Below are 17,694 nucleotides of genomic sequence, written 5' to 3'. Positions count from 1 at the left end.
CTTGTCTGCAGTCTAACAGCAGTTCATAAGACTCATGGGCAGGGGGAGGGACTGTAAAACACACATTCCAGGACCCAGCCCACCTCCAAGATTCTGCTTTAGTGGACCTGAGATGCAGCACAGGATTTGCAATTTATTAAGAATGCCCTGAGGCTACAGGTGGTTGGTGGACCTAATGAGAAGAATTAGGGTGGAGAAAACAAGACTTTCCAATGGATAATCAGTGCTAAGAGAACTGAGAGCTTGCGGCACCAACGGAAGAGCAATAAATTATGTGGGGGTTGGTTTCAGAGAAGCCTTCACAGAGGCGTCATCTCAGCTCAGTAGGGGCTTGTCAGGTGGGGAGAAGGGGGGTGCTTTCAAGATCACCAGTAAAGGTGTTTTCTGGGGATAGTGAGGGTTGGGGGAAGGAGAATGGCTTCCATAAAGCCAGAAAGGCAGATAAGCCAGAGCGCAGAGAGACTTGTTTGTTGTGTTAAGTTTATTTCTCTGTGATGGGGCATCAGAAGTGTTTAGGTTAGTGAGAGACAAGTTGAGATTTGACTTCTAGAAAGATGATTTTGGTTTCAGTATGTAGAATAGAAAGATGGGGGTGAGATGGACTCTATGGAGACCTGAAAGGAGGCTGCAGTCATACTCACAGGTGAGCTGTGATGAGGAGTTGAAGTCATCCAGCTCATCAGGGTACAGATGGAGAACAGGGGATGGGTAAGAGAGATATGTTGGGAGTGGAAGTAGTGAGTGAAGTACCTAGCTTGGAGTGTGGGTAACATCCAAAAAGATTTGCAATAGAGGATAGATTTAGGTGGAGAGAGGGGATAGCAGGAATGAGTTTTAGTTCAGGTGTATCTAGTAGAGAAGCCAGTAAACAGTTGGAATTTCAGAAATCCTGCTGAAAAGGGAGATGGAGCTTTGTTTAGAAGTTAGCAAAACTCTGATGTCTTGGTGATAACTGAAGGCATGAGTGTAACATGAATTCTCAAAAAAAAAAAAAACCTTAAAGTGAAAAAAGGGAACATAGGATGAAAATCCTCAGAAATAGGACAGTATAGAAAGGCTGGGCAAAGATGGAGAAGCCATTTTGAAGGAGCTTCAGAAGGATAGTTTAGAAATGTGTGATAATTTCGGTGACAGTAACCTTGAAGAATCTAAGACAAAAAATTACTAATGCTAACTGCCACTTATCATTTTTTTCTCTTCCACTTACCACGTGGACTAACATGTTTTGTATCACTGATTAACCATCATATGCAATGGCATAACAATAAAAAAAAAACAGACCCTATAGGATCATCTCACTACCAAATGTCAATTCAACTCTGAGGATGGAAGACAACAAAGTTTTTTTTTTATCTTATAATGAATTCAAGAATCATTTTCAAAGTGTCTGCTCTGTTCTTGGTACTGAGCTAAGTGTTAATGATGGAGAGGTGGATTGGTCCCAGCCCTGAACAAGTCTACCTTAGTTCCAGGATGCGTTACATAAAACCAGCATTGCAGATAAAAGGTGTTCCAAGAGTCCAACATGCCTCTCCCAACAGGGCATAGCATAGAGAGTGTCACAAAATGAAAACATGGTATAGCAGAGAGAATACTGGGGAATTCAGAACTGAAAAACAATCACCAGATAAAATGGGCCAGGGAAAGCTTACAGAAGGTGAGTTTTTAATACAATATAGTCAGAGAAGTAAAACAGATTTGCTGCAAAGAGAAGAGAACACCAAATCCAGGTTCTAGTCCTGCTGCCCCCTCTGCTAGGTAGCCTTAATCGTCCTGGACATGGTTCTGTCTTCCAGGAACCTACAAGCTGGAACCTTCCCACGCTGGGAAGAACAGCAGCTTTACCAACCCTACCCCTACCCCCATTTACTTGTTCCAGGTGCTTCCAACAGGTGATTTCTCAGAGAGCCTGAGTCAGGAGTCCAAAGGAAGTAAGTGCATTGCCTCCCCAGGCTTCAGAGAATAGATGTGTGGGGCTCATTCCAGCTCAGTAGTTTTGTGGGTTTTGTTTTGTTTTGTTTTTTGCTTTTGATGGGATCAGATGGTTCATTTCCAAAGAGAGTCAGAACTATGTCCTATTTAAGAGCAAGAGCCTCGGATCTGCTTAAATTCTGGATTTGCCTCTTATCCCCTGGGTGACCTTCAGCAATTTATTCCACATCTCTAAGCCTCAGTCTTTGTTAACCTAAAATTTTGGGATAAAGGTACGTACCTCGTAGGGATGTGGTGGGGATTAAAGGATAATGTATACAAACCCCATAGCACTGGGCTGGGCACACGGTAGTTGGTTTAAAAAAGGAGAGAAGTCTGTTGATCCAACGAATGCAAGCCATTGTTACTAATCACACCGAAAGAAAAGCAGGGGACGCACAAACGGCAGTCCCTTCCTTCCCAAATCTGTGCTAGGCAGAGAGCCAGCGTCCTAGAACTTCAAGGGACTTTCGATGGGTGGAACCTAGAACGGGTGGGATCCCGGGGGCCCTCCGGTGGGCGCAGGCGCTGAGAGCTGAGGTGGGTCGCTGTCTCCGGCCACGGGCAGGTCCCTGGGACCCCCCACCCCCACCCCGCCCCGGCCAGGCTGGTAACCGAGTCGAGAGCCTGCTCTCGGGCCCGCGGCGTCTCGAGGGGCCGGTTCTGAGGCGGGAGCGAGGCGGAGAGAGGAGGGGCGACCGGGGGAATTTCCCCGCCTCTCTCGCTGCTTCCATAAATCACCGCAGCTGCGGCGGCGGCCGGGCTGGGAAGTGCACGGAGCCGGAGCGCAGCGTGGTGGCACCAGACACCTCCCTTTCCCCCGCCGCTGGCTTTCTCTCAGTGTTTTTCTTTCTTTCTTTCTTCTTTTTTTTTAAACCTCTCCCCGTCCACGCCTGGGTGGCTGCCCCAGCCTCGCAGCCCGATAGCCGCTCCTCCTCCGCGGGTGCAGCCGCCCGCCCTCGCCGCCGCCGCCGCCTCGCTCGCCCCGGAACCGCGGGAAGCGAAAGCTCCGCGGCTCCGCCTGTCAGCCCCGCGGCCGCGCACTCGGTGCGGCCGCCGCAGCTCTCGAGAGGCCCGCTGCCCTGCGGGGGCCGCGCCGGCGCCGGGGTCCCGAGGACGGCTGGGGCGGCCGCTTCCTCTCCCGCCTCAGCCGCCGGAGCCCGGCGATGGTGGCCGCCCGCGCTCCCGCGCCGTAGCCGGGCGCCCCCTAAGTTTGGGAGCCGCCGCGGCGCCGAGAGGCGATTGCCGAAGGGCGAGAAAGTTTTGCGGGGTGCGCCGAGCGGGCCCTGGGCGCTCCTCCCGCGGCTCCCTCCCCGCTTCCCGGCGCCTGGAGCCCGTCCGCGGGGAGTGGGGGGAGGCGGCATGGCCCGCGAGCAGGAGGAAGAGGAGGCGGCGGGGGCAGCCGCACTGGCCCGCGGGGGTCGGGGCTTGTTCCGCCGGGCCGGGGCGCGGCGGCCGCCCCTCTGGCTGCTCTGTCTGGCCGCGGGCTGGCTGCTGGGCGCCGGGGCCGACGCCGACTTCTCAATCCTGGACGAGGCGCAAGTGCTGGCGAGCCAGATGCGGAGGCTGGCGGCCGAGGAGCTGGGGGTCGTCACCATGCAGGTAAGGCCCCCCTCGCACCCGCGAACTTGCTAAGCATCCCGCCTCTCTCTCCCTCTCAGAGCCCTGTCCCATCCCCAGTACAAGTTCTCGTGACTGTGCACCGACCTCTCTGGCATGCACAGAGCCCCCCTTTCCCTGGACACTTCTGCCTTCTCCACGAGTCCCCTGACTACACACCAACTCCTCTTCCAGGAGACTCCCCCAATCCCTTTCTCTCGTCTGCAGAAGCCCCTGCCCTTTGCACAGAACCCACTTCCCCAGCCACTCGGCACAGCTCCATTATCTCGGCCAGGGTTCTCTGGTTGCCTTGCACCTCCTTCTCTAATTTGCACGAATTTCCCTCGCAGTCTTGTTTTATCCCGCCACCCTTGCAGACTCCCCTTCCCTCTTTGTGTACCCATCCCGGGGCAGGCGGCCCTGCCTGGCTCGGACGATTTTCCGAGGCCGCCAGTCTACCCCCTTGACCACCTTCTGGGGTCCCTCCGACCGAGGCGTACCGGTGGGTGCCAGGAGGGAAGGCAGCTGCTCCAGGGCCACCTGGGTCCTGGCGGAGAGCAGCCGCGGGAGTGGACTCGGAGCTCCCTTTCCCCGCCTGGGGGCATTGGGGGAGGGGCTGGCCTGGTAGACTTGTCTTGTGTGGGGGACTTTTTGCTTTCTGCTGTTGCTGTTGTCGGTTGCGCGCTGTCCGCTGTAGGATTTTTATTTTGTTTTGTGTATGCCTTTGGGGGAGGAGGAAAAAGGGAATGTAGTGAATAAGGTTCTCATTTCTCTAAATTGTTTACCATGTCAGTCCTCCCCAGGAGAGAAAGGGGGGGGGGGCTCAAGAAAGATTGCCTGCGGCTAGTATGGAGTCCTGAAGACGTTACTAATAACCGACAGTCGTAAAAAAAAAATTGCTAAACAGCAACCACCTGGAGATTCTATCTCACCGTTATTTTAACCTACTTGGCCAGAAGGCCCACTCATTTAGGAGAGGTTGAGACGGCATTCTGAAACCTTTGCTATAATTCTTTACATAAGAGAATGAGGTTATTTTTCGTATTCTACAATAATGGTGATGGACATGCTCTTCGAAAGAACGAAGTTTCCAGGAATGTGTTCTTGGAATAGATTTCTGATTTTGATTCTGCTGTGACCACCCTTCTCCCTCCTAGCGAGAGAGGTGTTTTAAGTCACTTGAGATTAAGATTTCTGGTAACCTCCCTCCCTATCCCCTCTTCCCTCCCAGTCTCCTTCCAAGATGATACAGTTTTTCTAAAGCCAGTCCCACAGACCTGTACCACTGCGGTGAAAGACTATTGTTTTTGTTTTGTTTTGATTTAGGAATGAGGTGAGGTTGAGGAGTGGCTGGTGTGCTTGAAAGGTAAATTCTGTGTTTATTTGAAGATACCAGCCCTGAGGTGCAGTTGAGTCGTATTTTTTTTTTTCATTTGCACAATAGACAAGCTTTTAAGATACATCGTTTAACTTTTCTATGTAGATCTTTTAGGTTTTAGATTAAGTTATAATTTTTTTCTATATGCATTTTCTGATTTCTGATGATTTCTGAGAGTTCTTAGGAGTGAGGTGACTTTTAGAGGAAATGGAACTAAAATGTTAGGGAAAAACTAGGATTCTTTTTTCCACTGGTGAATGCTTCAGTTCAGAGCATGAACAATTGTATTTTTGTGTAGACACTCTCTTAATAAAGGGAATTTATTACGTTGCAATTCTAGGCTGTGCTTGTAAGATCAGTATGCATTCATCACCTTCATCCCATCACTAGAGCTGGATGAGGGACCTTAGGATTTTTTTTTTTTTTTGCCCCCTCTTCCTCATATAAGCTAAGGACTAGCTTTTTTCTAAGATGCTGACAGCAGTTTTACTGTTTCTCACCCGATCCTTGACAAAAGGTGAAATCGGATCCCAACACATTGTCATTCAGGTAGGAATCCAAAGCAAATGTAGTTTTAAAAGGCTTCCCTGTTGAAAAGGAGACACTTTAGGAAAAAAAAGCTCTGATCAGTGGGGGGTTTGTGCCCAAATGGCCCTTTATCTCCTCCCAACTGGCCTCTTTCTAACACCTTTGCAACCTCATTGTGGAAACTGGCCTCCTGGGGACAGGGTTTTGTCTGGCAAAATGTGAAGTGGCTTCTCTCCTTTTTTGAAAGGAGCAGCACATACTGTATTTAAATTCCTCCTCTTGAGCTGTACATTGATCTGCCACTTGCCTCCATCGGGGAAAATTGGGAAAGAGTCCTTTTTTAATTTTGTTAGACTGCCAGCTTTTCAGGGGAGGGAATACTCATAAAATAAAGTCTAAGGCAGGTTAGATTTCTGGCCCTTGAAACAAAGGTTGCAAGCCTCACATTCTCCTCTGTAAACCTGGGATTTGTTCAGTGGGTCTGAAATTATGTGGGTCTACTTGCCTAAAGTGCTGATTGTATAGCCCTGCCCTGTGACATGTTAGATTTTATAGCTGTGGAGCTAATGTGTTGCTCAGAGGTAGGTAGCCTCACATGGACATTAAGGTGAGCGGGGTCAGACTTCCATCCTTAGATGTGAGGGGGTTGGGGAGAGATGATGTCTCTTTGCAGGAAAAGAATGTCCTCCCTCCATCCAGGGAGTGACTTTTTTCACTTGACATTGGCATTTGGAGCACAGTGCAGACCTTTCAGGACAGCATCTTCTTTGACAAGAAACTTTCTGTAGGTCACTTCTGTATGTTAAAAAGCCTATTTACAGAATTTTGAGTTACTGCTGCTGAGATTCTCCAAAGACCATTTTTAATTTTGAGAAATTGCAAAGTAGCCCCCAAAGGAGGCCTGTTGCCGCCTCTTGAATGACTGCCCATACTGCTCACAGGCGGTCACAAGGAGTGATTTTACAAAAACAAAACCCAGGCCTTCTTTCAGCACTGGAACGTCCCATGGCATAGTTTTTGTGCTTGCTAATAGGGAAGATAGTTTGAAAAGCGGTCTGTCTCGAAGATTTTCTTGGATAGATTTTCTCATGGAGGCTGCCTGCTCGTGTTCTTGTTGTTGTTCCTTTCTAGTAATGGACAGACATAAAAAAATCTAAATGGTTTGCATCAATTTTGCCAGTGCCCTGGGAGAGCTGCCACTGAATACTGCCCCCACTGGCGGCAGACCCCTAGATCATGGGTGAAAGTCAAAAACTTAATCATTGCCCCCTCAGGGGTGTGGTGGAGTGAAGCCATCGATGACGTTAAGATCTGGGGAGCACAGGATGGCTGTGTCTAGGGAGACTTGCGTTTGCCTCTTTCGTTCATGCAGCAAGCCTTTCCCAAGGAGCATCGTGGAATGGGAAGAACTCCCCATTGGGCATTTGGAGACCTGGTTTCCAGTTCTGCAACTTTAGAAGTTGGGTGATCTGCAAAATTGGAGATGGTCATCCTTCCTAGAGATTGGCTCTGTGGACTTCATGGAAATAGTGGCTGTGTGTGTGTGAAGGCACCTGTTGATGTGAAGATGGGGCTGGCGCTGTCGCTGGACGTGGTTGTTCTTAAATGGAGAACTATTAATTGAAAGCTGGCTGGGCACAGGGCACTATGCTAGCTAGGTGTCGGGATTTACAAGGAGGTATTCCAGCACAGTCCCTTAAAGAGTTTACAGTTTGGAGGAGGAGGTCAGGTTGCACAGGTAAAACAGTTAGGCAACAATGCCTGCTTGTTAGAAGGCATATCTGGGCTCTGGGAGCCATTTCACCAGGCACTTATAAGGCCCATTTAACATTATATGACAATACAGGCTTCCTAACAGCAAGGGCCTGGCACACGGCCAGCGTGCCCGCCTTGATGTTAGCTCTAACTCGGCTCGGCTGGGCTGGGCTGGGCATAGTCACTGGGAACTTGGCAGACACACCAGCAGGTTGGTCAGACAGCTGCTGTGTGGGGCCTGGAAGGAGAGGAGGGTTGGGGGGGGTAGGGAGGGTCCTTCCAATAGGGACAGAAGAAATAACAGAAGTACAAACTAGAGCTTCAACTCAAGTTGAAGAAAGAGCAGCAGCCAGGACAGACGTAACTCCAGGAACTGAAGGGCGCAGTAGGGGTGAGGCGTTGACTGAAAAGAGAGCAGTGTTAGAAACAGGGGCTGCAGCTGAAGGTGAAAGGGGAGGCCCTCTGTATGCCAGGAAACAGCATGACACAGCTTTAGTGTTCGTTTTTCCATTCATTCAACAAACTTTTGTGGAGGCTTCTATTCTATGAGGGGCCTTGGGTTAGGCTAAGCCAAGCTGGGGATACAAGGTTAAAAAGGTCTGATCCATGCCCTTAAAGCTCTCAACTGATGATGCAGACAGATACAGAAGGAGGTGGTATGACAGACAGAGGAGGAAGTTAGCAAGATGCAGAGAGAGGTGTTAGGAACCAGTGGGCCAGTGCCATGGTAGAGAGGGGAACGGGGCATTATGGGAGTATGGAGAAGAGCTGCCCTAGCCCATCTGGTGAGGTCATGGAAGCTGGACACTCCTCCCGAGGCCTTTTCAGTGGACTGTGAACTGTCCACTCACAGAGGCCAGTCCTGAAAGCAGCCACAGCCCCAGGCATGAAGGGTAACAAAATCAGGAGTTCATCAGACATTCTTACTGCCTTTTGGTGGTACTGGACACGGAAGTTGGTATAACTTGCACGCCTGAGTAGGGGGTGGCTGAACACGAGGTCCCACGTTTTATTTCTTTGGCGATAATACCTGGAGCTTCTGTGCTTATTGGACATAAGCATCTTGGTGGTTCTGCGTAACTGCATGCTGATTTGAGTTCTGTTTAGGTAAGGTTTGCATTTTCCTCTTAATCATGTCCATCCTACCAGGAATGGCATGTTTTAGGGTAGTTTGAATGTGTACTTAGGCAATCAAGAATGTTTTAGGGAAGAATGCAATAATGCAAATAATGTTGTTTGATTCTATGCCTTGTGTGCAATATAAGCCCTGGTGGGAAAACTGCGGTCTTGCTTTCTTCTGAGATTGAACATTTAGAATAGAAGAAAATTGACTATTGATGGATGACTCTGAGTTGAACTTGGTAAGAATGAGCCCAGGGAAGAGCATGTTGAATCACTTCTGGTGGACTCTGCCCCTGGTGTGCTTGGTACTTCCTCCCCTTCCTCTCCACTAATACCTGTCTTAGCTGGCATTGTCGCCTGTGCGTATGTTTTTCCTGCCAGTCGTACTTGAATCTGGAGGGATGTGGGGGAGGGGAAGGGGACGGTTTTACACTTTGCAACGTGGTGCTATTTCTGGTTGCTGCTTGAAGAGTTCCTTCCTTGAGCTTAAGTGGATGAGCAGGCAGGAACCTTGCAGAACTCTGGAAGTTTGGTATTATGTGCAGTGGGATTTATCTTGGATCTGCTTGGACCTGGTATAAAAGCGCATTGGAAGCCAAAATATGAAGGGGCAACAATTTTGACTCAGCTAGTCATTAACTATGTAACTTCCAGCGTTTCATTAAAGCACTCTGACCTTCAGAGTCTTCATGCTTCATTTGGTTAATGGAGGGAAATACCTTTTAGCACAAGGTCTAACATAGAAACAGTCAGTAAACAGAAATAAATACAGGACAGCCGGTTTAGTGCCAGGGCACAGATCCTGGAAGGCAGCAAACATGTAGCTCCCAAGCCTGAATGAAACTGACATCTAATCTTCAGAACCTGCAGATTTCCATGTGGTCAGTCCTCTGGCCCAGGGGTTACCAAAGTGTGGTGCATGGACCTCAGGGATGTGGTACAAAACCATCCTTTGGGGTTTAGGAAGAAAGTAGGATTAGACCTACTATATTCATACTTACTTACTTTTAAACTTTTTTAATACAAAGATTTGAAAAAATACACAGAAGGAAAGAGAATAGCATGAGAATGCCCTTGTACCTCTTGCTTGGCTTAAACAGTTCTCAACTTGTGGTCAGGCTGGTTTCACCTCTGCCGCTGCCTCCATCTGCTCTTCCCTGCCCCCCAGATGATTTTGTAGTAAATTCCAGATACATAATTTCATCCATAAGATTTTTTATTGCCTAATTTAATTTCTATATTAATGTTTTATAAGGTATATAATATATTGGTAAACTAGTAAATAGAATCTGAATTCCATAAAATACGATTATTTTGAAGGGTGTATGCTTTCAATTTTTTATAAAGATGTATCTGGGCAAAATGATCGCTGTGTACTCCAGCCCTTCACAAATAGCTAGTACCTTTGCCCAGCAGTCTCCTTCACCTTCCAGGTGTGACGCCCTATATTCTTTTGGGGAAGCTTCTCTGGGGCCCTTCTTTCCTCCCTTACACATGCCACCTGGCCCTTGTTTTCATGCCTGGCTTTCCCCCACGAGCCTGTGAGGTGCTTTGTTTTCACAGTGGCCTGCTTATAATCGTCTGAGCACGCAGGTTTGACTCGTGCATCGTGGGCCCCGTCTTCTTACTCCCGCTCTCTCCCTCTTCCAGAGGCGGCAAAAGTGAGAAAGAAACAAGGTGAAATAAGCTGGAAGAGTAGTGGGGTGGAAGGGAGGTTGACGAGGAAAAGCTGGATGTTATACATAATTGTTATACATAACTCTCCTGATGAGTCTGTCAGCAGATATTCCCTGGGTGCCTCATGGCAGAATCAGAGGCTGGGAGAGTGCAGGGAAAGTATAGGATACTGATTGCTTTCCCTCCAACAGTTCATTGTCTTGTTAGGGAGGCTAAACCAACTTGTACGGGCCAAGACAGTTTAGAAAGAAACGCTACAATATAGGATCAAGATTACACCTGGGTTTGCTAACTCTAACATTTCCAGGGCTCAGTTGGACAGAATGCACAAGGTGGGCCAGGTGTAGGTCAGTAGGGAGTGGTGTCGGCTGTTGTAAACAGGAGGGCGCATGCCAGGTGCTCCTCAGGCCCTTCCAATTGCTGTCCAGTGACCATGTGGGGCCAGTGTTGCCACATGACTGGTTTTCAGGAGAAGCTGGGTCAATGATTTTTTTATGATGAAATCTCTTAATTCGTAAAATGTTGGCAACTAATTCAGATTTTTTAAAGAAAGACTGTGAGCTAAACCAAACATGTCTGTAGGCTGGATCAGAATTATTCATTGAGCTCCAGGAGGTCAAATCAGTGATTGTGTGTAAAGGTAATGAATGGGGAAGCACCTTTCTGTAATAACAAAGGAAAACTTTCTGATAGATGAGTTCTCAATTGGATTGTTAAATAGTTTTTGAGTGTTTCTTTGGTGCCTTGCCCTCTGTGAGGGCTGAGAAATCCATCAGTAATTTCCAAGGCAATGACTGTCATGAGACAGGAGGTTCTGGATGCTTGGGGAAAGTGTGTCAGGGATGTTAATCTGCTTGCAGGTGGAGAGGAATTCTGGAAGGCCTCCCAGAAAAAGCGGAATGCGTAGGAGTTGGTTAGTCAAAGAGCGGCATCCCCAGAGGCTCCTTCTGCGATGGCACCTCAGAGGAGGGGAAAGACGGCACTAAGGTTTGGAGTTCAGAGAGCCAGAGGGAAGAGAGTGTACCAGAAGAGGTCAGAGTTGTAGCCAGAGGTTGGGTTGTGGGGTCCTTGGAACCGTCATGTCAGTCAAGACATTACATGGCAGGTGACAGAACACCCAGTCTCCCCTGGCTGGGACAACGGAGGAACAAGCTGCCTCACGCGATTGAACGGTCTGGGGCAGACCTTAGGGCAGAGCTAGATGAGGGCTCAGACAACGTGACCAGTACCGTTTCCCTCTTGCACACCCCCTTTCTTAAACAGGTTCTCCCCTTTGTTTCAACATAGCTGGCAGTAGCTTACCAGTAAGTTGGGAATTAGCCAATTATGCCCGAGTCTCGTATTTGGAGGAGATGTGCTCTGGGGGAGAGGGACTAGGAAGCTGGAGAATTTAGCAGCATGGTGCCTCGAAAGCTCAGCTGAACATGATTCAGGATTCAGACGCTGGGAGCAGCCACCAGCTCCCAGGGCCTGTTCCACATCTAGTTTCTGCCTCCTCCAGTCCGGTTCTGGGAGGGTCTGCTCTGCAGTCTCCCTGCTCTGGGCCTGAGCCCAGGCTGGCTGGCCTCCCACTGTGGTCCTGGGGCTGCCCCAGGGCTGTGCGCATCCAGGCTGAGCAGGCCTGCCCTTGGTACGCCTTCTCTCCCCAGCCTGCCAGATCCACAGATCGCTGGGTGCCGTGAGAACTGGGAAGGACCAGAGAGAAGGTCAGATCTGCCTCCCTCATTTACAGATGAGAAACGGAGGCCCAGTGGGGACATGGCTCTCCAGAGATCCCGCCAGTAGTACGCTCTTTTAGGACTCTTGTCTTATGGGTGCTCCATTATTTCAAGAGAAGATTGCTTGAAAATGGGAAAGAAACTTGACTTAAGAACCTTTACATTCCTCTTTGGAAAAAAAAAACGATTTATTTTATGGTTGAAAACTTAAGCTGATAGTCTAATTTGACAGCTGTGTTGGGTTTCTTTTTTTTTTTAGGTTGTTATTTAAATACCTAGAAGTCAGTGAGCCACTAAAGAAATACAAAAAGTTATGAGTTACCACATGATGTTAGATATTTTTAGATATGTTTTAAAAGAACAAATTTAGGTGGCCAATAATTATTTATAATTGTGACCTTGTACCACCAAAGTGATTTTTTAATTAAAAAGGTAAAGCATAAAAAAAATAAAACTTTAGGGGAGAGACAACTTTGGTTTTTTTGGTGTTTGTTTATGTAAAAGCTACACACGGAAATTGCACCTGTAATTTTCAGGCAGAGTTCTATTTTGGAATTGAATTTCAGGACTGCATCTCTCTCCCTAGTTATTAGAAGTATGAAGTTCTTTCTTTTTGTGTGTGTGCGAAAACTGTAATAGTATCATTCCTATGGAGGGGTTGTTTATTTGATTTGATAATGAAACAAAATAAATGGCATTTGAATGCCTCTTTACCTTGCCTTCTTTGTTCTAGGTTCAAAAGAAGTTTCCCCCTACTTCAGATTTCCACAGTCACATGATTTCCGAGTTAATTACAGTTAGAAAAGTACCAACACCCAGAGTGGGTCGACTCAAAAGTAGCTTCTGGTCCATATTTCTTTGGAAATAGTGTGCTTTATTGTCATTGAAGAGTAGAAGCCAGTGGAGGAAATTCTTATCTGTTGTATATGTTAACATCTTCGTTCTGTTCCAACCATAACAGTCATTTTAAAGACTCAGTTAAAGCCCAATCCTGCACCACTTTTTTCCCCTTGGATATTTTTTTTTTCAATTTTATTTTTGCATGGAGTATTTTAAAAGATACTTCGAGGTCCTGGTGGAAGGGCAGTGAAAATCGGCCAGCCGGTGAGAATGAATCTGAATTTTTAATTAGGCTTTGAGTTGTTTCTTCAAAGTGCGGAGACATCATTAGTGATGTAAGTCTTGTTGCATTAGCTGAGACTGACATTTCACTTCAAACGGGGAGAGTGCAGCTGTCCTGTGCAGATAAAAGTTGCCAAGTGCGGAACAGCAAGGTGGATTGGTAGATAATTAGCTGTCCCACATTACTGCAGTGTGGAAGAAGCCTGCCAGTCAGGGGCAGGAAAGAGGAATTATTAGCGGGAGAAAATCCAAGTGTGTCATAAAGCAATTTGGAATCACTTCAGCTGTGGCAGAGCTGATAAGGCGTATGTTAAGGAAACAAGACAAACTGAGTCTGGTTTATGATGGCCAACTTTTTCTTTTTTTACAAATCTTAATTCAAAAGAGGAATGGCCAGAAATTAATGATCCATAAACACGCTGAAGTACAGATTCATCAGTCTGGCTTGACTCCGCATATAAAATAATTAACCAGGTTAAAATAGTCTTCATATTTCCATGTCACTTGAAAATAAAGTGAGGATTCTATATAGGAAAAAAAAATCACAGGGAGGCCATAAAGCCATGACAATTACCGTGGTGTATATAACCATGAAAAGATATTTGAAGAAGAAAAGTTGAAGTCTGTCACCTCCCTGATAAGTATTGCAATATTTATAAATGGTTTGAGGGTATTTTTATGGCCTTATTGGTGGAGCACATGTTTGTATTTAAATATTGTTAAAAGTTTTTCTGTGATCTTTGCCTTCATCTCCGGGAAATCAGAGGCGTAGGAAGACCTGTTGGGTTTCTTGTCCATCCTCAAGCATTTGCTAACCCAACTGGAACTTCATGGGATTTTTTTGTCCACTGGATTGCTTGCTGTGCCCCTATCAGGATACTGGACTCCTTTGTCCTAATTGCATCCACGTTTGCTGATTGGTTTTCTCCAAAGCCTGTGGCTCTCCTGGTAGCCCAGGGGCGGTAGGTGCTGAAGTGGTCACGGCACTGCATTCTTCTTGGATGGTGTCCTCTCCGAATGAGAGCTGCAAGTGGCTGCTGCAGGAGACCCAGTTTTCTACTTTTCTGCTCTCTCTTGAGGACCATACTGGGATGTTGCTGCCCTGGGCAGTTTTGGAGAGAGCCTGGAGAACTGAGGTTTTTGGCAGTCTTGGCTACTGGACGCAGAGTTGGTTTTACTGACCCTATGTGGAACAGGAATATTTGCTTCTTTGTAGTCTTGGTAGTTAGGGGGGACCAGATTGTGCTCTGATTTGTGAACCATCTCGTTTGTTATGGGTTGATACCCCAGAGTTAGTGTAAATTCAGATGACCAAGGAGGCCTGGAAATTTTTATTTGCATACATGTGTAATCAGTTAATAAGCATGGGCAAGAGTTGCGAACAGTAAAGCTTTGTACAGTTGAGAGTTATCAGAGCGTGAGCTCTCAGCAGAAAAAGCCCACATTTATTCATCTGTATGGTCCTGGTATGGTTAGCATTGTCTCTGGCACTTGAAGATTCAAAAAATGTCTGGACTATAGAAATTGTGTGGCCATCTTTAAACAGTAACTTTCTAACAGTTACTATTCTGAATTTAGCTTTTACCACTATGTTTCATGTGTCAGTTTCATTTCCTCCTCTCGACTCAAGGGTCTTGAGCCTGCACTTGCTACTGAAGATTTAAAATGTTCCAGATAAGTGACAGTGTCTAGCAGAGTAAGCACATTAGGACTCTAAGTATTAGTTGGTTCTCATGTCTAATTTCTTCATGTTACAGGAAGTTGAGGTATATAGATCGAGGACATTTAGGAATCTAAAAAACACAAAAATAGTGTGTACTTGCAGATTATGTACTTGGAGCTACTTTATCCTAGAGGTTAAATTCGTCGGTCCAGTTAATGAACGTTTATTGAGCACATACTATATGCCAGGTACTATGCTTGGATTTGAGTTCATGGTTAAAAGGAGACAGGAGCTCTACTTGTACAGAGTGTACCACCTACTAGGGGAAATAGACATTAAAGAAATAATCATATGAATAAATATAAATTATAAACTTTTGAGTAGTGTTATAAAGGAAACAGGGGCTATTAGAAAGACTTCCAGGGAGATCCTTTAAGATAAAAATGTCACTTCTCTACTTAAAATTCTCTAAAGGTTCCCATCTGACCCAGAGTAGAATCTAAAACTACAGTGGCCTTCATAGCTGATGTGATCTGGTCTCTGATATGCTTATGGCCTTATTTCTTCTCTCCCCTCCTCCTACCAACCTTCCCCCTCCCCTACTCCCACACACACATGAAACGTTCCTCCAAGCAGACACTTGCCCAGGAGCCTTTGAACTTCCCTTTGGGAACAGCAAACAAAACTTTTCATGCCCATCTTCTTTAAAACCCCCTTGACTCTCCTCACTCTTTCTCCTTAACCCTGTTCATTTTGTATGTCACCTCCCCCAACCTCCCACAGGTAAGCTTTATATTTATTGTTCACTGCTGTTTTCCTATGGAATGATGCTTGGCATCCAGTTCCTCAACAAATACTCATTGGTCAAGGCGAATGGGAGTGACAGCTCAGGACTGGGTGGCATGGAAAGGAATCAGAGCCAATCAGGGGAGAGGTTTGGTGGGTGGGGGTTAGCCAAAGAAGGGGGAGCCAGTCAGGGAGGGCTGGGGGCTAGCATTCAAACAGAGAGGAGAGCCTGTGCAGAGGTCTTGAGAGGCCAGACTTTGGTATACTTGAAGAACTGAAAGCAAGCCAGGCAGCTGATGTATTAGCATGCCAAGAGGACGATGCAGACGAATTTGAACCTCATTCCTGATCGATGCAAGTATAATTGTTTCTCTGTATCACTTTTGGCCATGTCTTTACCAGTAAGGACCCGTTAGAAGGGTGAAGATACATAGTGAAAGGCCCCGGATCTGAAGAGGTCTGGGGGATGGAAAATCTTTGGCAGGCCCTTTGTTTCTTTCTTCCAGTTGAGAGAGAAGGGGAGAGGGGAGGTAGCTTCATTAAAAATTAAAATATGGCTTCATTGTTCCATACGTATAAATTAAAAAATATATATATGCTCATACTTCCCATATTATTTCTTCTTTTTCTTGGAAGGAAAAAAAAAACTTCTAGAGCAAACTCTGCCTACAACACTGAAGTCCTGCAATGATGATTCAGATGTACTTTTCCTCATTGTATTTCACCATTTATTCATTCACTCATATAGATAGATGGATGGATGGATAGACAGAGACAGATTTAAACATAGTGAAATGTACTGTTTTTATTTTTCTCCCTGCAGATAGCAATGATCACTTTTTAAGGTGGCCTTGAAATTTTAGGACTAAATCTTTGTGAAGTGCGTCCAACATTTTTCATTTTAATTTAAAAATTATAAAATGTATACAACAAAAAATTTTTTTATTGTACTCATTTTTGAGGGTGCAGTTCTATGGCATTAAGTACATTCACATTGTTGTGCAGCCATGATCACCATCCATCTCCAGAACTTCTTCATCTTCCCCAACTGAAACTCTGTACCCATTAAACAATAACTCCTCACTACCCCCTCCCCCCAGCTCCCGGCAACCACCATTTACTTTTGATCTTCATGAATTTGACTACTTTAGGTACCTTGTATATGTGGAATCATGCAATATTTGTCCTTTTGTGCCTGATTTATTTCAGTTACCATTTGTCTTCAGGGTTCATCTATGTTATAGCGTGAATCAGAAGTTCCTTCTTTTTTAAGGCTGAATAATATCCCATTGTATGTATATACCATTATTTTGTTTGTCAGTTCATCCATCGATGGTCCCTTGGGTTGCTTTCACCTTCTGGCTACTGTTAAAAAAAAAAAAATGCTACTATGAACATGGGTGTATGATAATTGTTTGAGTCTCTGCTTTCAACTCTTTTGGGTATATACCCAGAAGTGGAATTGCTATATCATATGATAATTCTATGTTTAATTTTTTTGTTGAATAGTCATACTGCTTTCCATTAGTGGCTGCACCCTTTTACATTCTTAACAACAATTCACAAGAATTCTAATTTTTTCCACATTCTTGTCAACAATTATTTTTGCTTTTTGTTCATAATAGCCATCCTAATGGGTGTGAAGATGTACTCTTTTTAAAAATATTCTTTTCTACTGTGGTTTATTACAACACATTGAATACAGTTCTCTGTGCTGTACAGTAGGACCATGTTGTTTATCTATTTTATATATGGTAGTTTGTATCTGCTATCCTAAACTCCTCATTTATCCCTATCCCACCCCTTTCCCCTTTGGTAACCATTGTTTGTTTTCTATGTGAGCCTTTCTGTTTTGTAAATAAGTTCATTCATAGCATATTTTATATTCCACATGTAAATGATAACATGATATTTGTTTTTATCTGTCTGATTTACTTCACTTAGTATGATAATCTCTAGGTCCATCCATGTTGCTGCAAATGGCATTATTTCATTTTTTTTATGCCTGAGTGATGTTCTGTTGTATATATATACATACCATATCTTCTTTATCCATTCTTCTGTCAGTGGACATTTAAGTTGCTTCCATGTCTTGGCTGTTGTTAACAGTGCTGCTGTGAACATTGGGGTGTGTGTATCTTTTTGAATTAGAGTTTTCTCCAGATATATTGCCTAGGAGTGGGATTGCTGGATCATATGGTAAGTCTAGTTTTAGTTTTTTAAGCAACCTCCATACTGTTCTCCATAGTGGCTGCACCAATTTACATTCCCGCCAACAGTGTAGGAGGGTTCCCTTTTCTCCACACCCTCTCCAGCATTTATTATTTATAGACTTTTTAATGATCATTCTGACTGGTGTGAGGTGATACTTCATT

At 45.6% G+C, this 17,694-nt stretch overlaps 1 protein-coding gene across 6 annotated transcripts in view; it reads left to right on the top strand.

Annotated features, from left to right (window-relative positions):
- Window positions 1–2,714: 2,714 nt before the first annotated feature.
- CACHD1 (cache domain containing 1) overlaps window positions 2,715–17,694 on the top strand; it is a 230,649-nt gene continuing 215,669 nt past the window's right edge. For 3 of the 6 annotated variants that reach the window (XR_012511193.1, XR_012511192.1, XR_012511194.1), the window contains exon 1: window positions 2,716–3,573. Coding sequence is in view for 2 of the 6 variants with exons in the window: in XM_045512456.2 (XP_045368412.2) it covers window positions 3,334–3,573 (240 nt within the window). In the remaining 4 variants the exon portion in view is untranslated. Of the gene's footprint in view, window positions 3,574–17,694 lie in introns of all 6 variants that reach the window. The other 3 variants (XR_012511191.1, XM_045512456.2, XM_010949626.3) reach the window with 3 other exon arrangements.

This window comes from Camelus bactrianus, chromosome 13, assembly GCF_048773025.1.
Source record: "Camelus bactrianus isolate YW-2024 breed Bactrian camel chromosome 13, ASM4877302v1, whole genome shotgun sequence".
In the NCBI taxonomy this organism is placed as follows: domain Eukaryota; kingdom Metazoa; phylum Chordata; class Mammalia; order Artiodactyla; family Camelidae; genus Camelus; species Camelus bactrianus.
This window is presented reverse-complemented; position numbering and strand designations above follow the sequence as displayed.